The sequence below is a fragment of the Schistocerca piceifrons genome, chromosome 2 (genome assembly GCF_021461385.2).
Source record: "Schistocerca piceifrons isolate TAMUIC-IGC-003096 chromosome 2, iqSchPice1.1, whole genome shotgun sequence".
Taxonomy (NCBI): domain Eukaryota; kingdom Metazoa; phylum Arthropoda; class Insecta; order Orthoptera; family Acrididae; genus Schistocerca; species Schistocerca piceifrons.
Window position 1 is genome coordinate 478,130,920 of NC_060139.1, and position 23,928 is coordinate 478,154,847.

The 23,928-nt window shown below is 42.5% G+C and overlaps 1 protein-coding gene across 1 annotated transcript in view; it reads right to left on the reverse strand.

The window, feature by feature from the left end:
- Positions 1 to 23,928, reverse strand: part of LOC124776834 (DNA topoisomerase 3-alpha) — a 177,952-nt gene that overhangs the window by 85,634 nt on the left and 68,390 nt on the right. Inside the window, exon 8 of the mRNA XM_047252000.1 lies at positions 6,951 to 7,058. Within this exon, the coding sequence (XP_047107956.1) occupies positions 6,951 to 7,058 (108 nt within the window). The remainder of the gene's footprint in view (positions 1 to 6,950; positions 7,059 to 23,928) is intronic.

The window sequence follows — 23,928 nt, forward strand, 5'->3', positions numbered from 1 at the left end:
CTCTATGTAACAGAGGTTCGGGAGTGGGGCTTCCTTAGAGTACAGCTCTTGTGGGTATCTCAAAGGCTCTGGCATTTCAGCCTAAGGGTGTTCTACCAACCTACACACAATTTTCATGTTCCACTGCTTACATCAAAACAGAATGAAAAGAGTTGCTGAAATTTCGCCTTCGAATCCCTGTATCTGTATATCTGTATTACGCTTTGGTAGTCATTAATCAATGTTTAGTATTATTGTTTTTATAATGGGTAGATAATTGTTTCTTTCTTCATTACTATTTTATCCACCATTGGAATAAGTTTGCAAATATCTTGCAATGTGCAGTAGAGTATGGTAACGTATCATCACCTAGCAAGAGTTTCATGAATGATTAGAGGAAAAAGTGTGCAAAATATGTCCCTTTACTTTAGTTACCTTCCCTGCTGATTGTGTTTGTGGCTCACGTATGGTACTGGTAAGTTTCTTTATGTGAGTGTGTTATGCTTAAATTTATAGAATTTTACTTTATTGTGAATAACAGCAGCATACTACGAGCTCAAAAACAACACACCATGAATTCAGTGTGCAATTTATCAAGTAAAATTTTGAAACCTGGTTAGGATGAGTGTGAAGGAACTTGGTGCACCCCGACCTGATCTTAACATCAATCAAGAACAAAAACCATGTATATCAAGGCAAGGGTACAATCAAATGGCTCTAAGCACTATGGGACTTAACATCTGAGGTCATCAGTCCCTGAAAGACTACAATGTGGCTGACATGGGGTAGTTGTGTGGATGTGAAATGAAAAATGCTGTTTCTGTTTCACCTGTCTTGTGACAAATAGCAGTGATAGTGTTGGACTGAGAATGGTATCACAGACTTAAAAAAATTTTCACCCAAAGGTGAAAAAACACAATCCCAGTGAAAAACATTTAAATGGTTTTACTGAATTTTCAGTGCCACAGAAAGTGGACATTATGTGCCAACTAGATAGTGCTTGCCGCCTTAATATAAAGACATGTAATGAGTAATGAAAATGTATCAAAAAACCCGTATACAGAGTGGTCCATATGAAGTTTCGGATGAGATTATCTCGAAAACTATACATTGGGTAAAAATAGTGGGTAAGACAAGTTTGTAAGCTCAAAGGGGGACATCAAATGATACTACTCGTGACCCCCAGCCCCCTTGGGCGGGGCGGGGCGGGGCGGGGGGGAAACTTTAAAATCTTAAATGGAAACCCCATTTTTTATTGCAGATTCAAATTCAAAGTAATCAAGTTTTGTCTGAAACATTTTTTAAACAATTGACAGATGGCACTGAAATCAGGAAAAATTAAAATGGGGAAGAACTCCGATTTATTTAGAATGATTCGAGAAGGACACATCAAATTGATACTAAATGTGCGCCAATTCGTTCATTACATCAAATTAAGCTATTTTTTTACAAAATGTATACTACCCGCCACAGTTTTTGGTGGAGGGAGGCGGAATGGCATTAAACTCTCGTTAGGGGACTCTTCCCAATTGCATTACTCACCAGACTGTGGCGCTACCATGGCCAAACTGTGAACAATGGCTTAGTATAAAGGTTGGTACAATGCGATCAGACATCATTTCACTTTCAGATTGTGAACCGCAAACATGAACTGACGAAAGTAAATTATTCTTTAGCGAAACATGGCTCACTATCCTCCTACAGAGATAGTTGATATGATGTTAATTTTAGGTGAATGCCATAACAATTACGCTGCAGCAGCGCAATTGTATGTGGATCGTTTCCCTAACAGATGACATCAAAGCGAAAACATTATTTGAAATTGCACTCAATGAGCTCGGAATGGATACATGCAGCATCCACCTCGTCATTGCGATTACAATGAAAATGATGCTAGTACCCTTACTGTTCTCGCCTGTGTTCAATTGGATCCCAAAATGAGTAGTCGTGCGATTCAGAGACAAACTGGAATACCGAAATCGACTGTTTTGAGGAGTTTGAAGGCACATAAATATCATTCGTATCATATCACACTGACACAGGCATTAACACCAAAAGATATGGAAATACGCATGCATTTCTGCCAATGGGCCTTGGAAATGATACGAGGTGACAATGATTTTTTTTTACATATGTTATGTTCACCAATGAAGCCACATTCAAAAACAATGGCGAATTAAATCATCATGATTGTCATTATTGGTCCCCTGTCAATCCACACTGGCACAGACCTGTTGACAATTAACACAAATGATCGTTAATAGTCTAGTGTGGAATTTAAATGGTTACTTGATAGGACCATACTTTTTTGACAGAAATCTTATTTACAACTTCTCTGCGATGATTTGTTGGAGCTAATGGAAGATGTTGATTTAGGAACTGGGCAATGAATGTGGTTCCAACAGGTGTGGAACGTTTTAAATTTACGGTACCCTGGTCTGTGGATAGAACGCAGCGGGCCAATTCAGTGGCCTCCACATTCACCAGACTTAACATCTCCTGATTTTTTATTGTGGGATTATTTAAAAAATATTGTTTATGACAGACAGCCCACAACCTGAAATGATACAGACCAACGCATTTGAAGAGCATGTGCAGCAATACCACGGGATGTGCTGCTCAAAACTGTGGACAACTTTCACAGACAATTGACTTTATGCACTGAAGCAAATGGGGATAATTTTGAACAATTTCTTTGTAGCTAATTTCATTAATTAAGCACCCCAAATTGTGAGAGACAAGGGGAATCTCACTAATGAAGGACCCCAACATGTGAGAGGCAAGGGGACTTTCACTAATGAAGCACCCCATGGGAACATCATTCTACTATGTCCATGTCATCGCTCCTGGGTAACGCTAAGAGTAGGATACAGTACATTTGGTACAAAAATAACTTAATTTGGCGTAACAAAGGAATTGGTGCACATGTTTTATCAATTTGATGCATCTTTCTCAGATAATTCTAAATAAATCAGCATTCTTCCCCAATTTTACTTTTTCTCAATTTCAGCACCATCTGTCAATGGTTTAAAAAAAATGTTTCAGACAAAACTTGATTACTTTTTTATGGAGAATCCGAATCATACTTATGTAACTGCAAACTTTTTTTACATAACTGAAACACCAGAAAAACTGATAACTCATTGTTATGGTGGTGCCCCTGTTATGAGTGGCCATAAAAGTGGAGTTCAAATCAGAATTAAAGAGATGTATGAAAATGCTTACTTCTTTCATGTTATGTACATCAGTTAAATTTATTTGTTGAACATCGTGTGACAGGCAACAAGCAAGAGTGGATCTTCTTTGGCTACTTGAAGGATGAGATAAAGAAGAAATGTATTCCTTGTCCTCAGTCCATAAGATGGAATTTCAAATCATGGAATATAATCACTATATACAAATACCAAAAGCAAATTGCTGAGTGAGTGTAAAAAATTATTGATGATGATACTAATGATTACAGAACAATAAACAAGGCTCTGGGAGTAAAGTGTTTCCTGCAAGATGAAGATTTCCTCTTCTGGTTAAATTTTTTTTAATAAAGTTGTGCCTCACTGTAAATGTTCAGCCAACTGCAACAAAGGAATACTGAAGCAGTGAAAACTTACGACTAAGCTTACAGCTTCGTCCAGCATGTTAGGACCTCACTTGACACAGACGATCACTGGGAATGAGAAGAACCAACTGCAAAACGGGGACATCTCACTGAATCAAGAATGGTGTGAACACCACGTCTGCGGCTGTATTGTGACCCAGATCAGTGACTGATTCGGTTTTAACAATCACTTGTCAACTGCACAAATGTTTGAACCATCAGTTGTTTTCTAAACACAAAATTATTTTCCCAGAAAAAGAACTAAAAGTACCAGTAGCTGTTATTGCTTACATTACAGTAAATATACTTATGCCATGAATGGAACATGTTATACAGCTGAAGGGATTTTATGAAAGTGAAAGATAACAACGTGGCAAAAGCTTTTCCTGAAAGTGTCAAGTTTCTGCAGATAATATTAACCTTCCCAATGATGACAGGAATGGCAGAACACTGTTTCTCTATGTTTAAGCAAGTGAAAACATTCATGCCTAATACCATGAATGAGGATAGACTTTATGCACTTGCGAAGGGTCCTCTTGGTAAAGAACTACTGAATCAGCCAAATTTTAATGAAATGGTCATAGACCGATTTCACCTATAAACAAGTGAATTACGGTAAGCAAAAGTGTATTAACAGAAGGTAAGAGACTAGTGCTTTGATGTAACAATCAATTTAGCTTATGAATTTAAGTGCATAAAAAGGATAGTCACATGTTTAACCACCAACTTCATATTTTACTAAAGTGTCCATAGTTATGATCTTTGGTGCTAAAGTATAAAATTTCCTGACATTTTAGCACATGAAGTCATACTAATGATGACGCATTTTGGAGAGATCTTTATTGCGCTATATCACTTCATATCATGCATATTTTTGTAATATACAATTATAAATACAACAAATATGGCATGGAAATTAATATAGTGGTTGGTAGGGTTGCTTATGTCAGCCAATCACAACACAAGCTTCGTGATGTCATGGAAACATTACTGTTTCATAATGCGAACTCATAAACACTGTGGTTTGAGCACAAAAGACATTAAACCCTGAAGTTTAGAGATGAAAACATCACAAACACGAAGCATGCAGCGAAGCTAACATACACCGCATTAAAGATCTCTCCAAAACACATTCTGTATTATGATTTGTTGTGGTAAAATGTTGGAAAATGTGACATTGGGGGATAAATAAGCTATCTATATATCTCATCTTGGGAGTTAGCTTTTGATGTTATTTAGTAGTTGAATACAAACTGGAAAGAAGATCCAGTATCTAAATATTTTGCTAGAGTGTGATATAGCCTCCCCCATCTCTCCCCCCTGAAATCTTGGTTGCAATGACGGACTGATTTGTAGCATAGTCCAAGGTCTAGGTTAGTTCCAATCAATTAACATCACAGCATTGCCCAATATGGAAACCATAAGCCATGTCTGGTAACAACACTTAAATGCCATGGATGTAAAAATAGTAAAGAAGCTTGGCCAGTTGGAAGTAAAAATCAACATCTTGACATGATACAAATTATGTTACCTAACTTGGACATTTGTCAAAATGAGGGAATCTGCATACAAAGATGAAAAAAATGAAACAGTGGTATTCCATGACAAACATACAAGCTTTGAAGTCAGCTCAGTTAATAAATTTAAAGAATGAAAAGAACACAGTCTCATGAAAATTTATAAACCAGGAAAAAGAAAGAAGTGGTGAGATTACAGGGTCATTAATTTTACATCCCCAACTTAATTACTAACAAAGAACTACAGAAAACTCAGCTGAGAAACTGTAAAAAGAACACAGAATGGCTGTACTGTAGTTACCTTCATGAGACGAGATTCACAGCACTATTAATAAAAGCGTTTGAAGTAGAAAACAATAATCATTGCTTCCAGAAGTGTTTCTGCAGGCAGAAACAGGAATTTTGCGTCCTGAAGGTAAGCCAGCCATTCTCTCTTCTTGTATTTAAAATACTATAAATATTATCAGAAATGTTGATAGGAGTTGGCACATTTTTATAGACTTAAAGAAAATACGGATGCAATGATCAGAATACAAGTGTTCTAAACAGTGAAGAAAGTGTGCAACACAAACAAAAAAGTATACATTTTCATATTTACTTAAAAGACACAGAGGATACATTTATGAAATGATACTGTGAGATAACAGACATAACACAATTAAAATTGAAAATATTTTGACAACATGATCCAAAACTAAGAGGCCCAGAATGGAATAAGAGATGCTTCTATATAGTAAAGAAACAATTATTACATGCAATGTACTCCTAATCTCAAGTGTGCCTTCAAAACATGCACAAAGAGGAAGTAGTGTGTCTTCTGGACATAAACAAAAATTTTGTATTTTCAGGACAAAGTATCAAACAGTGGTATACTATCCAAACTATAAATTTAAGGCACACTACCAATTCTAACAATTTATGGATAAAAATAATAATTGTATCTGCAAAGAATGGAGACTTACTCAGTTCCCAAGTAAAGAATGACTCCTACTCGGTATATATTGAAACTGATGACACAGGTGTTAGTACAAACTAGAATGAAATACAAATAACTTAGGAAGAGAAAGAATACCATGTAAACACCTGAAAACTTTAACTGTCTTGGTGGAAAGGCTTAATTCACCATACTACAAAGCAGTACTAGAGTATACAGTTCAATTTACAAAATTACACAAAATATTAATTGTGAAAAATAAAAGGTAAACACAATCACTTCTACCATTACTGGAAGGTATTCAAGCGATATAACATCTTCTACAACAGACAAGGGGCATCCTCTGAAGTATTGTTGGTTTATGTAATGTACCACATTCCAGATCGTGAGGTCTTGATTACATTAGTACATCCTCTGAGTTACATTCTTTGCTTTTATTGAAAACTGTATTTTAACCTAGTGTCAACATCATTTGTTCACTGTACACAGTTTAAATTAGATACAGGCTTTGGATCCAAACTTGGCTGCATCCAAATGCAGGCTGTAACAACTTGGTACAACAATCACTTGGCAATTATCTACACTTTAAAAAGAACAGGGATACTAAGTGGTACTAGACTCTAATAACGAATGTGATTTCACCAATAGCTTTTAGCCACCACCCATAACGTCTACCTCTTCTGTAACACCTGCAGTACAACAGTCTGCCAAGTTTCATTCCCTCACTCCAACCACTTCTCTGCCATTCAGTTCACACAATTGAGTTGTCCTCTGCTACATAATTAGTCATCTGCAGACACTTGAACCGATTACCCCAGCCTCAGCACTGATATCAACAACTACACCAGAGTTTATTTTCAATATAGCTAGTACACACAACAGGAAAAAAGATACAAGCTGAAAAACGCAAGCATGAGACATTCACCTGTGAGTGAGTTTGTGTATTTTGTTGGATGGATAGGAGGATGGGCCTGATCTGATTTTTTTCCAACTCGAGGGTTTGGCCCATCCTGAAGAACACGGCCAGCAAATTCTGAAAAAAAATTAATAGGGGTATCAATATGATAAAAGAATCACTGCAAGAAAAAAAAACAAGTACTGGCAATGCAAACACAATCTCAACTCTATAAGAAACAGATGGGTTTCATATTTCCTCATAAATTTCTGGAAAACTGTCCAATCATTGGTGATTAAAATCTTAATTAAAAGGTTAACCATAAAATATTCCTGAACTGCACCCAATTTATCTTGAGTAACAAAAATTTAGTCCCTTTTTTCACCAATGCTGGGACAACAGCACAAATGGAAAAAGTATGCACAATACAGAACACTTACAAACTCTGAGCTTTTATTGCTACCATACATGACCTGAACTCATTTAAATTGCATACACCTTGCATCAACTCCACACCTAGCATTATACTCCAAAAATGACCACACCTGTTCAGATGAAAAGCTGAAACCAGTCTTTTCTGCCAATTCTTTCATTTATTCAACTGTCAACTACAGACAACAGATGCCAGATGAAAAGTTGGTACTGAAAACCAGACAACTTGTGGAGAACATTACACAGTATTTTATAGAGAAAGATTCAAATGGAAAGTGTTCCACTTAAAATACTGCCTTGAGAAATATTCTATGGAATAATGCTTTCTAACAGTATCACTACCATTACAATGAAAGTACTGCTCCACAAAAATGCTGGGGTCAGTAACTGTGTTGGCGTCAAAGACAGCTGCAAACACTGAAGCTCAAGCTGCTGATATGCTTCTTAAGTAAAAGGTAGCTTATGATGTATATTTATACACTACTACTTTCGAAAAATATGTTTTTTCAACCACTTAATGCCAAAAGGCAAGCAGCAGTCAAAGCACTGAGTAAAAGCTGGCAATACTACACATACACACACCACAGTGCAAATTACATAGGAGACAGGAAACAAAAGATGCTACATATCAAACAATGGAAACTCCAGGCAGGAACATCAACAACGTTGGAAAAGACAGATTGCTACTTGCCATTAAGAATACATGAGCTGCAAACAGGCACAATTACAAGACACTTACATAAAGCTTTTGGCCACAGCATTCATCAGTAAAAGAGAGACACACGTCAGCAAAAGAGAGACATACACCATTCATACAAGCAGGCACACCTCATGCACGCATGCCCACCAACTCCAACATATCAAAGCCAAAACGCAACTTTCATGTGGGATGCAAGCAGCAATCTGTAAGGGGTGGGGAAGGGTAAGGGATAGTAGTGTACGGATGGGGAGAGAGACGAATGCTGTCTGGTGGAGTGCGCAGGGTCTGGACTGCCTACAGGCACAGTGCCAGAAGGTTGTGGGGCGGGGAGGTGGGAGAAAAAGAAAGTGGGGGGGGGGGGGGGGGAGGGAGGGAGGGAGGAAAGGAGGGAAAAAGAGGCAAAAAAGAAGCACAAAAGGAGAGGAATGGGGAAAGAGGGGCAGATGCACTCGCAGAGGGCTGCAAATAAACAGGGTGAGAGATGAGAAAGTGGAGGAAATGATAGGACAGAGGGGGTGGAGACAGTATGTTACTATATGTTGAGGCCGGGATAATTATGGGAGTGGAGAATATATTGTAAGGATAACTCCCATCTGCGCAGTTCAGAAAAGCTGGTGGTGGAGGGAAGGATCCATATGGCTCGGGTAGTGATGCAGCCATTGAAATCAAATGTGTTATGTTCCATGCATGTTGTGCTACAGGGTGGTCTGCTTTGTTCTTGGCCACAGTTTGACAGAGGTCGTTCATCCTGGTGGATAGCTGTTTGGTAGCCACACCGATATATAAAGCTGTGCAATGATTGCAGCAGGGCTGGTAAATAACATGGCTGCTTTGACAGTTGGCCCTGCCCCTGATAGGGTAGGATAAGCCTGTGAGAGAACTTGAATAGGAAGTGCTGGACAGGTTTTGCACCTGGGTCTTCCACAGGGATATGATCCTTGTGGTAAGGGGTTGGGACTGGGAGTGGCATAGGGATGGACTAGCATGTTGTGGAGGTCGGGTGGGTGACGGAACACCACTTTAGGCCCTTCCCAGAACATCTCCCATGAATCCATTTCCCTCCTTATCCCTATGACACCCTGCACACCCACGTTCTACATGTTTCTCAAAATCCACAAACCTAACAATCCTGGACGCCCCATGGTGGCAGGTTATTGTGCTCCCACTGAAGGAATTTTGGCCCTTATAGACCAACACCTCCAACTGACTGCCCATAATCTAGCCTACCACATCAAAGACACCAACCACTTTCTTCATCGACTCCCCATCATCCCCACCCCTTTACACCCTGGATTCCTACTCATCACTGTTGACGCCACTTCCCTGTACACCAACATCCCTCATGCTCATAGTCTCACTGCTATTGAACACTACTTTTCCAAATGTCCTTCAGACACCAAACCCATTACCTCATTCCTCATACACCTTGCTAACTTTAGCCTAACCCACAACCACTTCTCATCTGAAGGAAAGGTATATAAAAAAATTCTGCAGGATAGCCATGGGCACCTGCATGAAACCCTCCTACGCCAACCTTTTTATGGGCCATCTAGAGGAGACCTTCCTAGCCTCCCAAAACACCAAACCCCTATTCTGATTCAGGTTCACTGATGATATCCACATGATCTCAGGTCAGGGCAAAGACATCCTATCTTCATTCTTTCACAATCACAACGTCTTCCCATCTGCTTCATGTGATCCTACTCATCCCAGTGTGCCACCTTCCTAGATGTTGAGTTACCCCTCTCTGATGGCTACATCTGCACCTCTGTCCACATTAAGAGCACCAACCACAAACAGTACCTGCATTTTGACAGCTGTCATCCCTTCCACACCAAAAAATCTCTTCCATACAGCCTGGCCACCCGGGGACAGCACATCTGCAGTGACAAGAACTCCCTTGCTCACTACAGTGAGGGTCTCACCGAGGTCATCACAGTTTGGCACTACCCCCCAGACCTAGTCCACAAGTAGATCTCTTGCACAATTCCCCCCCCCCCCCCCCCAATCCTCCCACCAACCCCAAGAACCAGCCACAAATGGAGTGTCCCCATTAATCACTCAATACCATCCTGTACTGGAACAACTGAACCACATCCTTCACCATGGCTTTAATTACTTGTCATCATGCCCTGAAACGAAGGACATCGTACCCGAGATACTTCCCAGGCCTGCTAAAGTGTTGCTCTGTTACCCTCCCAACCTCCATAACATCTTAGTCAGCCCCTATGCCACTCCTAGTCCCAACTCCTTGCCACAAGGATCATATTCCTTGGGAAGACTCAATCCACCCACAAAGCACTTCGTATTCAAGTCCTGGTACCGGTTTATCCTACCCCATCAAGGACCAGGCCGGCTGTCAAAGCAGCCATGTTATTTGGCAGCTCTGCTGCAACCATTGCACTGCTTTTCATATTAGTATGCCTACCAACCAGCTGTCCACTAGGATGAAAGGCCTCTGTCCAACTGTGGCCAAGAGCAAAGCAGACCACCCTGTGGCATAACATGCAGCTGAACATAACACACTTGATTTCAATGGCTGCTTCACTAACCGAGCCATTTGTATCCTCTCCTCAACCACCAGCTTTTCTGAACTGCACAGATGGGATTTATCCTTACAATACATTCTCCGCTCCCACGATTAACCCGGCCTCGACCTATGGTAACATACTGTCACCATACCCTCCAACCCAACACTTTCCACCCCCTCTGTCCTATCATCTCCTCCCCTTTCTCACCTCCCACACTGTTTATTTGTAGCCCTCTTCCAATGCATCCACATGTCTTTCCCTGCTCCTATCCTTTTTTGCTCCTTTTTTCTCCCTACCTCCCTGCACCACAACCTTCTGACACTGTGCCTGTAAGCAATCTATTCCCTGCACACTCCACCAGACAGCATTCGTCTCTCCCCCCACGTGTACACTACCATCCCTTCCCTTCCCCGCCCCCTCCAGATTGCTGCTTGCATTCCACATGATAGTTGCAATCTGGTCTGAGATGCTGTGGTTGTCTATCGTGAGTGTGTAAGGTGTGCCTGCTTGTGTGTGTGAATGATGTGTGTCTCTCTTTTACTGCCTTTACTTGCATGCAACAAGAAAGTCACACACTGGGCAGGCAATAGCTAAAAAAGACAGAATTCCACATTCCACAATAAGGTAACAAAACAGTAAAAACAAATTTGGAAAAAATTGCTGTCACATATATATAAACAAGCAGCCTTCTGCAGTAAGGGTCCATTTAATTAAAATCCTTCTAGGTGTACTGCTACAGTGTATAACACTAAAATAACATTAGTGAAAAAACAATATGCTCAATTATAGCCACCCTCCCCCTATCTTCCAAGCAATAACAACAGTTTATACACTGAGGCAGCCACAGCAATGCAGCCAAAACATCTGTTTCCAGTAATTTCTATGATCATGCACCAGTCTATTCAGAAGAATTTTTATGAAACTGAAAAATATAGCTAACCCGGTATTACCCAATAAATGTGCAACTCCTGTCACATCAGTATATGTAGACCAAATACGCAGTTGTTTTAAAACCAGATATGTGGAACTCTCAGACTGTGAATGATTTAACTGAAAATGAAGATGAACAGTTGTTGAAGTGCTTATATCCTGTGACACTGCTGACAAGTCAACTGGTTTTATGTAATAATGTAAGATAACTTCTTCAAATATTTCGCAGTTTTCTTTCAAAAAGTAGTTTGGTAGGTCTGACTTCCACAACAAACTTAAGAAACAGGCACGGAATATCCATCAGCTTAGCTTGCTAACACTTGCCTCGGCCTTTTGCTACAAGTTCAAATGTGAATGGCAATTATTATCCCTGATCGCAGGAACAGTATTAAGTCTTATCCTGTTATTCTTCCAGAAAAAAGTTTTCAGGCTGATATATTAATTACAATAGTTCTGAAGATACCACATTATGCACTGAAACATATGTGGGTAAAAGAAAACTACAGCAATACTGCAATGAACATAATCAGTTTTTGAAACTATAATGTGATTGGATGGATAAAAAATCTACTCATGAAGCGGCAGCAGGAGAACACACATTAAGGTATTAAAGGTTGCGATCTTTTGAAGGAAGTGGGTCGTTCTTCTGGTAGGACTGAAGGGGAAGGAAGAGGGGTGAAGAAAAGAAGACTGGTTAGGTTTAGGAAAAGGAGTACAGTTCAGAAAAGTTGCCCAGAGGTCCATTCTTTCCAACATTTTGCACACCACACCTAGAATAGGTTTTCACTGACCTCCCAATCTTTCCAATATCCTTATCACACCCTACACTCTTTCTGCACCCATTTCCTTACTCAATGGCTTCTATCCATGTCACCGTCTCTGTGTAAGATTTTCACTAAGCACCCTCCTACCACCACCTATACCAGCGCTGTAACTGACAAAACAAATATTATCAATGGGAGAGCCACTCTGAAATGACACATGTTGCACACCAGCTGTTCTGTGAACACTGTTTGGCCTTTTACATTGGCATGGCTACCACCACCTTACTAGCTAGGATGAATGGACTTACGCAGAGGCATGTATACTGGTACCACATAATATCCTGTTGCAGAATATGCTCTACAACATGATGGTCGTGATCTCAATGCCTTTTTCAGCATACGTGCAATCTGAATTCTCTCCTCAGGCACCAGTTTCTCAGAACTCAGCAGGTACGAGCTGGTGTTACAAAATGTACTTGGTCCTTGCCACCCAACCGACCTGAATTTAATTTCTTTGGTCTTAGCATATTTTCACAGCAACTATTCCTTTTTCACTTCCTTTTTGTTTTCAATAGCTTTCATTTTCTATAACATACAATGCACTTAGCTTTCTGTTCTTATTAACTCATGCACGATGTTTTGGTAGTAATTTCTCTCTTGCGTATTACCCTACCTTCCACCTTTAAGCACTCAGATTTTCACATCTCATCTGGTGCAGTCCCCAACAATCAGTCTTTCCTTCTCATCCCGTCTGGTAAATTTCCCCTGTCCCATGGTTCTAGATAACTTTTCATAATTTTACCCATTTTCCTAAACCTCTCCAATCCTTTTCCTTCCCTCTCTTCCTTCCCCTTCAAATATTCTGCCAGAAGAAGTAGCCACAGGCTACAAAAGTTTGCAATCTTTAATACCTTTATATCTGTGTTCTCTTGCCACTGCTTGATTAGCATATTTTTTATCTATCCAATTACATTATAGCAATACTGCATTATAAAAGGCAGATTTTCATACCAATTTCTCAAGTTTTTCTTTGCAAGCACAAAAATAAAGAGTTATGATATTCAAACATCAACTTCAGTGTAAATATCTTCTCACGTGTGACCACAATATCAAGGTACCTCAAGTCAGACACCACTAAAATACTTTCTTGACGCATAATTCTGTTTGCCCGTTCTGTTAACACAACTGGAATGCAAATCGGGTCATTACTGCCCTGCAGTAAAGGTGTCTACTCACAAATTTACTCACACTATTTCTTCTGTCTTCAACAACACTGTCGATCAAATAGTCCACATGTCCAATGGACACAAAACTTCAGTGGTAAGACAAGTTACATCATCAGGTGTGTGTTGACAAACTGAATGATCTGGAGACACATGGCTAACCCCATCCACTATGCAGGGCATTCCACAAGCAGTCCATGCCAGAGCGTGACTGTGTCTATGTCTGTGGGCAGCAACACCCGGCAGCTCCAGTAGTGTGGTTGTAGGCACTCGGAGCTGCCACGTCTACTAGCTCATTGACTTTGCTGTGTCTTCTTTATTAGACTAAATGCCAGTTCCCAAGCTTTGCTGAGACTACAGACACAGTCCCAGTTAGATGAGATAGTCACTGATGCATGTTTCAATGGACTCACTAATGACACTGTCCCATTGTTTCAATGTTTGTGCTAAAATAGTAGTGTGTACGTATTCCATAACACAAAACTCAGACAAATACTGCTCAGCCACAGCAGACTAGTTAGGATATATTACCTGCTGACTCAGGCAATGCTTCTTTGGTCGTCAACCACAAGGACTGCACTGTGAAGATGCGGGGCCTGCTAAATGATGACTCTGACAGGTAGATCAACGCTGGAGAACTAGACAGAGATATTTCTCAAGGACTCGGATTTACCAGAGGGGGTTACCGAGAAACTGTTTCCACAAAGACCCATACCACCTAGATGGGCTCCATAAGATTTACTAAGACGAGGTGCCATTACATCCCACTGTCAGTAACAGCAGGGCTCCTACATATCTGAAGGACCAGCAAGGCCCTCATGTGGGTAAATGTCTGCATCACAAAAAATACTATGAACAGATGGAGGGCATCACAATGGGCACCCCACTCTACTTGTGATTGCGAATCTGTTTATGGAGCACTTTGAGGAAGAAGCCGTAAAGTCATCCAAATGTAAACCCTCTCGGAGCAGGCTGAGTGCACTCTGCACACCGCCACTACAGTATAACTATGGGATGGAAAAAGTTGTGAAGAAAGAGACAGCCATTGCCTTTATACCATGTACCACAAGGAAGAGACAGCCATTGCCATTATACCACACACTGGAAAATTATCAGGTAGAATCAGGCACATAATGGTAAAATACCAAGAAGTATTATCTTCTGCCCATCCAATGAAATATGCACATTACTGTCAATGCCTAAAATGACCTCAGTTTACAGAGGGGCCAGGATATAACAGATTCCACGCCAATACGGCACTACACGCATTGGACAAGCAGTGTGAACCATCGAAGATCGATGACAACATCGGCAGCACCCACAACTGACGTATGCTAGAAAGTCAGCAGTCATGTATCACTGTCTGTCTGAGATTGTGCAGTGCAATATTAACACACTATAATTTCAGCACAAATCCCAAAATACTGGGATAGCACCATAAGAGCGGAAACTGAAATACACAACAGGAACAATCCCATCATCCAGGACTGTGATTATAATCTCAGTGTGGCCTGGGAACCAGGACTAGGCCTTCTTAATTAGACACTCAGCAAACGTAACAAACAGGCGGCCAGGGTGGACGGAGAGCCTACCTCCACTCTACCACAGCTGGGGCACCCGGCCAGGTATCGCAAGCCACAAGTTCCGACGCACTCAGCAAACGTAACAAACAGGCGGCCAGGGTGGACGGAGAGCCTACCTCCACTCTACCACAGCTGGGGCACCCGGCCAGGTATCGCAAGCCACAAGTTCCGACGCAATTCTCTCTTCGGCTGCCAAATCTGCAGATACAGCTTTTGCTCTCTTTAGCACCATCAATTGCTTACACTTCAGTCTGTGTAATTTAGATTACCATAGTCGTACCTTGGTTTTCAGTCAGATGAGATTACACAGTTATGATATTTTTTGCAACATGTGATACTTTAGCATCTGACAGCCTGTCATAAGTGACACGAAACATATAAGCACATATGAGAGCTGTTATACATTTGTGTCATATCGCAAGGCAAGGAAATTTATGTACTTGCTTCCTGAAGTAGATAGACTGCCAGAGTGGAGAATTTAAAAAGTAGCCGCTTCCCTTGTTTTTCTCCTTACTCGTAGATTTTAGATGAGGTTGCCATTCAAACAAACGTAAGGGAGATTTCCGTGCGTTGATCTGCTGGTATGTGCTGAACCTGCTCATTAACTGTTTTGAAACATAAATTTCCACTCACTCTTTCAAAACAATCACGTATTTGTATACAACATACTTAGTTCACTTGTCAAGCTAATCCTCTACGAAACAAGAGCTTTCGGATAATAACCACCGCCATCTTCGTCAAGACAGCAATTGACTGTCACAGAAGTAACAAAATCGTAAAAATGTAGCAGTGTTCATTGCACCAACAATGATATGTTACTTACAGTGTCTTCGTTCCTCTAAAAGTGTACAGTTCAGGTGCCTGTTTCCATGCACTGCTCAGCTGGAATCCCATATTTCTAATGAAGTTTTTGACTCACATTCTAGTCTCCACAGTCCCTTTAATGATTGAGTACCACTCACTTGAAGTGTGGGCTACGATCTTAGTCTGTTAAAACAAGATTTTGTGTTTAGCTGCTACCCTGTGTTTGAGGACAGCAAATTTTTTCTAGATTCATGTACTTGATGGACCATGATGTTTGGTCCAGTGCCAGAAAATTATGCAAGTCCAACACAGCTCCTTTCACATTCTCACAGAATACTGTAAACAGCTGATACTGTTATTATGAAAGCCCTTCATGGGGCACAACATCCCTCAGATTTTATTAGGCGGCCAAAATACAGTTTTTATCTCAGGTCTTTTAAGGTCTGTCCAATTTTATTTGATGTTGCTCCACAGAAGACATGGAACATTGTGTGCTGATGTTGTCATGTTGCCTAGTTGGACTTAGATTTGCATCTTCTGAAGAGACCTGACATTATTTCATGTTTCAATAGCCATTTTGTCTGGACACAGAAGTTCGACAGTTTATTTCAATGCCAGCTGCCTCTGTGGTCTACTGGTTAGCATTACTGGTTACTGAGATGGATGTCCCAGGATCGATTTCCAGCAGCAACTTCAGATTTTTCTTTGTGGAAATGTCAGAAACAGTGTGCAATTAGCCTTGTCAGACCTAATGAGGAACTGCTCAATTAAACAAGCAGTGGAACTGAAGTGGCATCATATTGAACAGTTTGCACTATGTTGGGAGCAAAGCAACATTTATTTATTTATATCAATGCCAAGATTATTTTCATCTAATGTACCTCTAACTCTATGTATCAGAGTGTCTGGCACTACTCTCTTTTGGGCAGGATGATGAAAACTGTGCCCATTAAGAGAATGGTTGTGTTTGGCAGTTTACAATACACTGGGGGTCTGAGTCATCTGTCTAACTTTTGCTCAACCACAACATTTAAGATAGGTAGCTTTCCTTCCTTCTCCATATCCACAGTGAACTTTATGTTAGAATGTATGTCACTAATGTGATCAGTGAATTGCTGAAATGTTTCCTTTCCATGATGCCACATCGTAATGATGTCATCGTAATCAGGGCAGGAGAAGAGGAGAAATGTGTAATGCATGCACACTTACCATCATCCTATCCAAAAGAGAACAGTGATAACATTCTGATACAGTTCATCTTTCATATCCATGATTATCTTAATATTATAATGTAATGGAGGAATCACGGCAATAGGAGATGTATTGTAACCTACCCTACCCACGTGCCCATACTACAAATGTGAAACCAACTTTCGTCATGTATCAAATAAGCCTCTGGCTCACATCTAAAGAAGTCCACCATGTTGTTCACAGAAATTTCACTGATAATCTGTATTGATTCATTTTACAAAATCCAAGAGAATAAAAATACGACATATCAAAAGCAATCACAAGAGCATATCACTGAGGTGTGTAGGTGTGGTGCAAAGACAGACTTCTCTAAATCCCTTGCATGATGGGTCACAGAGTTGTGGGAGCCTCAGTTGCAAGCTCTGTACAATACAACCATGCAGCACATCCTACTCCAGTTCCATTACTGGCTTATCTTATCCTGTCATATCAGAGGCAGGGCCACCTGTGAAAGCAAACATGTCACAAACATGCTCTGCTGCAATTTATGCATAATTTTTTGTGCACACATGACTACCCACAAGAAGTCCAACTGAACAAAGGACCACAGCAAAACTGTGGCTGAGAGTGGAATTGGTTATCGAGTCACAGAGTACGCTGCTGAGCACAATGTGCTCCATCTTAATGGTTGTTACACAACCCGTGCCACCTGGATCCTTCACCACAATACCAACACAACATAATTACATAAATGGGAGTTGTCTTTGCAACACCCTCTTCAATTCTGTAATCCTCCTGGGTTCAATTTCCTCTAGCACCAGCTCGTTACCCACCAGCCTTGTGACCCTAATTTCACTATCCTGCATCCAGAACCCTTCTCCCTTTATTACATTCCCCCCTTCCCACTGTGCACCGTGCACAACTACCCCTGACTGCCATCATAATGAGCTCACCACACTCCTATCCCATTCTCTTCCTCCCAGCTGTCAGGTACTCTTTCACAAAGTTTTCTCCTGCTCCCTGCCTGGCTTTCTCCTTTGCCTACTTCACCCAATACAACCCCTCACCTCGCTGAAGTTGGTGAGCCAGCACAATGTAGTCAGCCAGGCAATGTATTCAGTGAGAAGGGGGTGGGGGCATGCTTCAGTCTGAAGGAGGATCCATTCAAATGCTAAAAAAAGTTCTGTCTGGTTTATGAGGTGAAGGTAGCACAGACAGTCAAACACAAACAACATATTTAACCAAGCCATGCTTAGAACTTGCATGCACATTGCTGAAAGATGTCATCATTTTAAAATACCATCCAAGGGAATTATTTTGTGGAAAGGAATAGAACCTTAAAAATGTCCTGTACCTCTCAGTTAAAACACACACAGTAGAAGGTATACAAGATTGGGCCAAATCTAAAAACTGGGGAAACAGAGGGATAAAAGAGTAGTCTTTGCAAAGGGGAGTTGTAATGAGTTCCAGACTAAGAAAACGTGAAAAGAGGCCCCAACCACAACCACCCTGTCCCTACTCCAGGAGTAAAGTAAAACCTTATAACTGAAAAGAAAAACCACTTTCACAGAAGAAACTGATGACCAGTTCAACCAACAGTGAATTGTCTGCCAACCTTAAATTTAAGGAATCTGGAAGACTTTACTTAATATTAAGGGCCACCACTATATGGGATACTATCAGTCTGGCTCCACAACCACATATGGGGGATGGTTCATTACGCAAGAGGAAATAATGAAGACAGGGAGGGGTGGAAGGAAGAGTGCCAAACTGCAGTCGACTCCTTGATTGTGTGGGGTTTATTACTGTGAACAGCAGCACACCAGATGTCATTCCACTTTTGGGCAAAGAGAGATCAGACATAGATCCGCGTGTCTGCAGCTGGAATCATGAAAGATAATGGGGGTAAGTACCTGTTTCTCTAGCCAAAAGGTCAGCCAGTTCATTCACTGGGATGCCCACATGACACGGGACCCAGAGAAAGACAACTGAGCAGGTGGCACGGCCAAGGGTGAAGAGAAGGTCATGGACAGCAGACACCAAAGGCTGACAAGAGTAGCATCAGTCGATAGCCTGCAGGCTGCTCATTGAGTCAGTACACAATAAAACTCTGTGGAGAGAGGCCTGAGAAACAAAATGGAGGGTTCTGTGAATGTCTAGGAGCTCTGCTGTGAACAAACTACATGATCTCAGCAATAAATGGTGTTCTAAGCCAGTAGGAGACATGAAAGTGTATCCCGCCCTATCTATCATCTTAGAACCATCATTGTAGAAGATGGTGGCACCCTGGAACTCTGCAAGGATGGCATGTTCAAGATGCTGGAAAACTATAAAGGTGACAGAGACCTTAGGAACCTGGAATAGGTTGGTCCTAATCAGTGGTCCAGGCACCATCCAAGGGGGATGTGGGAGGAAATACATGGGGCGCATTGCAGTGCGTGGAGATGGCAATCCCAACAGAGAGAAGTGAGACGCATCCAAACCAGTGATCCCACCTATGGGCGGTTATCAGGAGGGAGGCGTCCCTCGTTTACATAGGGAACAGGGTACACGGGATGGTCAGGAAAAGTGACTGCGTAAGAAACCAGGAGCTGGCTCCATCATATTTGTAGAGGGGGGGGGGGAGGGGGGGGGGGAATCCATGCTTCTGCATGATGGAGGCTGTCAATGGGACTAGTGCGAAAGGCACCAGTAGCTAGGTGCACCCCTCAATGGTGAACAGGGTCAAGTAGTTTCAGAGTGGAAGGAGCCACTGAGACATAAACCTGACTACCATAATCTAGCCTGGACAAAACCAGAGCAAGATAAAGATGGAGAAGAGTGGCATGGTCTGCACCCCAAGATGTGTGGTCCAGTAGGCAGAGAGTATTAAGCTTCCACTTGCATGTAGTCTTTAGGTGGCAAGTACGGGGCAGCCACATCAGCTTTTTATCAAAAATAAGGCCCAAGAAATGGGACTGTGCTACAATATCAAGGAGCTGGTCACCTAAATAAAGTTCTGGATTGGGGTGTACTGTGCATCAATGACAAAAACGCAGAACCTACATTTTGGAGGGGCAAAACTGGAAGCCATGGGAGAGAGACCACACAGAGGCCTGTTGGATGACACCTTGGAGCTGGAGCTCAGCAGATGGTACAGAGTGTGAGCTGCACTATATGCAAAAATCATCAACGTACAAGGCTTGTGTAACCACAGCCCCAACAGAGGTTACAAGCCCATTGATGACTATGAGGAAGAGTGTGACACTTAAGACAGAACCCTGTGGGATACTGTCCTTCTGAACCTGAGGGGTGCTGAGTGAAGTGGCGACTTGAACCCAGAAGAGCTGGTGGGATAAAAACTCAGATAAACATCGGAAGGGGGCTGCAAAAGCCCCAGTCGTGGAGGGTAACTAAAATGTGATGGTGCCAAGCCATGTCATATGCCTTATGTAGGTCAAAGAAGACTGCCATCGGTTAGTAAACGTCTATTGGATTGCTGCTTCCAATCTGGGTAAATGGTCAGTTTGAGATCATCCTTCCCAGAAGCCACACTTATTGAGGGACAAATGGCACTGAGATTCGAGTACCCAACATAATCTGAAGCTAACCATCCTCTCAAGCAGTTTATAAAGTATGTTCATCAGTCTAATCAGGTGGTAGCTGTTGAGAAACATTGGGTTCTTCCCGTGCTAAATGATGAAGGGATAACTATACTGCCTCGCAATTGCAATGGGTAAGCACCCGTGAGCCAAATGTGATTGAAGACCTTGAGGAGATGTTGCATCTGGGTAATGTCCACATGTTGGATCAGCCAGTAGTTGTGGAATCCAGGCCTGGGGTCATGTCATGTGAAGAGGTAAGAGCCTGCAAGAATTTCCATTCAGTGATGGGTTCATTATAGTGTTTAGTGTGGTGCGGGCTGAAACAGAGGGGGTCTGTTCAACTCATCGTTTCTGCCAGAGAAAGGCAGAGAGATACGAAGAGGATGCCGATGCCGTCGCAAAGTGTGTCATGAGATGTTCTGCAAGGACCAATGCATCAGTGCACAAAGCACCTTGAAGGTTAAAAGTTGACTGTCGCCAGTGGCACAGAACGCTAAGGAGCTTGGACCAAACCTGCGATGAAGAGGCATACGTCCCCAAAAAGGAAACATAGCACTCCCAGCATTTCTTTTTACTCTGCTTAATAAGGTAATGAGCCTTAACACAGAGATGCTTAAAAACGAGGAGGTTGGTCTGCGAAGTGTGCCGTTTAAACTGCTGCAGCGCCCGTCGGCAGTCCTGGATAGCGACTGCTATGTCCTTGGTCCACCACAGTACTGATCGACAATGAGGGGGACCTGTGTATAGGGGGGACAGCAGTGCCAGCAGCATGAAGAATAGTTGCAGAGACACCCTGCATGACCACATCAATGCAATTCGAGAGGAGGTGTCGAAGTGCACAGTAGACATATATAAAGGGCAATTGGGCCTCCGGAATGCCCAATGTGAGAGCCTGTCTGCCTGCCGGCAGCAGGGGAATGATAGAATCACAGGGAATTGGTCATCATGGGGTGACCAATGTAGGGAAGCCACCAGAGCAGAGGAGGAAATTGTGGGATTGACAGCAGCAAAGCTGCTGTGAGTGGCATTGAAGTGGATAGGGAAACCGTCATTGAGGAGACAAAAATCAAAATCTGTAATAAGTTGGGCAGTTAGGAGACCCCTACCCATTGAAATGGCACTCCCCACAGGGGGTGGTGGGCACTGAAGTCCCCAAGGAAGAGAAATGGGGGCAAGAGTTACTATATGAAGGTAGACAGTTGATTATAAGGAAGTGGCCTACCTGGAGGGAGGTAGACATTGCAAACTGTGATTGCTGGAATCATTTGCACTCTAACCACTATTGCTTCTAATGACATCTGAGCAAACCAAAGTGCAGACCTTTCCAGGTGCTACCCCGGGGCTGATATGTTTCTCACAGAATGCCCAACAACCACGAAACCTTTGAGAGTGGCCATCATGGAAGTGAGTTTCTTGAAGAGCAAGAAAGAATTCAGAAAAGGAGGGAAAAATGTGCTGTATTTCAAGTAAGTGACGATAGTATCTGTTGCAATTCCATTGGATTATCATGTGGCGAGAGTCCAGGTTAGGCATAAAGAAGCCGAGAGGGGGTCAAGTCACTCAGACGGTGGTCGTCACTAACAAGGATGGGGTGACATTTATAAATAATATGTCAGACTCAGGTTGCAAGGGAAGAGATGGCACCTCCGGAGGTACCGGGTGGGCCTTGTCCTGGGGCTTATGTTTCTTCTTCTTCTTCTTCTTCTTCTTCTCTTTTGGAGGCGCAGGAGAACAGGGCACAGAGGGGGTACAGGCATCTGCAGGATCCGGAACTGAAAGAGAGTGAGTGACCTTGGGCCACACAGATGAAGCATCTCATGAGCAAGTTGTGGTAGTAGGCTTTCGGTCTGAGAGACACTGGGGAAAGGTGTCCCATGAGGGAGCCCCATCACTGGCAGGTGCTGAAGAGTGGGAAGCACTTCTTTCGCAAGACAGGGGGAGAAGTTCCCAGAGGGGAGGTCGTGGGAGCTGCAGGGGTGAGGGAGGGGAGAGGGGGATGGGGCTGGGGTACGAAAGAGGTAGGAGGGGGAAAGGATGTAACACAGACAAAAGTTGAAGAAAGTGACACTGGATGGAGTCTCTCATATTTTTGGCAAACCTCAGCATAAGACAGTTGATCCAGGGACTTGTATTTTTTGGATCTTCTTTGTTCACTTGTAAGCTGGGCAATCTGGTGAGCGAGGGGAGTGGCAGTCATTACAATTGACACACACAGCTGGCGGAACACAGGGGTTTCCCCTCATGGAGTGGGTGTCCACAGTCACCAACACAGAGGGTCTGCCGTATAGTGGGAAGACATATGCCCAAAATACAAACACCGATAGCACCTCATTGGTGGTGGGACATACGGCTTCATGTCACATTTGTAGCACATAACCTTGACCTTACCTGCGAGGGTATCCCCTCGAAAGCCAGAATAAATGGTGTGGTTGTCTTTGCGACCCTTCTGCAGACGTCGAACAAAATGAATGCCGTGTTACTCCATGTCAGGCCGGAGTTCCTCATCAGTTTGCAGGATGCGGTCCACATGAAAAATAACTTCTTGGACCATATTCAGAGATTGGTGAGGGGTAATAGACACCTGGACATTGCCAAGATGGTCACAAGCATGAAGGGCTGTAGATTGGGCAGCAGATGCAGCTTTGATCAACAGGGCATTTGATGATATCTTACAGAGAGACTACACTTCAGCAAACTTGTCCTCGATATTCTCCACAAAAAACAATGGCTTTGTGGCAGTGAATGTGTCCTCGTCTGTCCTAGTACAGATGAGATAGCAGGGAAAATGTTTCATCCCAAGATGGAGAGCCTGGCCATCTTCCAGGGTGTAGCCTGGAAAGGGAAGGCTGCTCGGTCATACAAACCAGCATTCAATGATCCTTCACCATTCAAAGAAGCAGCAGTTTGAGAACAGCCAGATTTTTGCAGTTTGATATGCTTCACACGTCAAGCATCCACTCTGATACCACCCACTCAGATCAGGGGCTCTCCCCATGGGCGCCACCTGGCACAGTGGCCATTGCTGGCAGTTCCGATGGTCCAGGAAGACAAGCAACCACTCCATGGCATACATGGGGAGGGAACGGCTCAGGAACATACACGGGGAGGGAACAGCTCATGTATCAGCAGTGTGATCCCAGTGATGTCAGAGGGCTCGCCAGATGGGTATATAACAGCACCATCTCACAGACTGGTTACATGTGCTGGTGACCAAGTAGAGTGGAGGGGGGCTATAGTGGGGAAGGAAGGGGGGAGAGGAATCCACA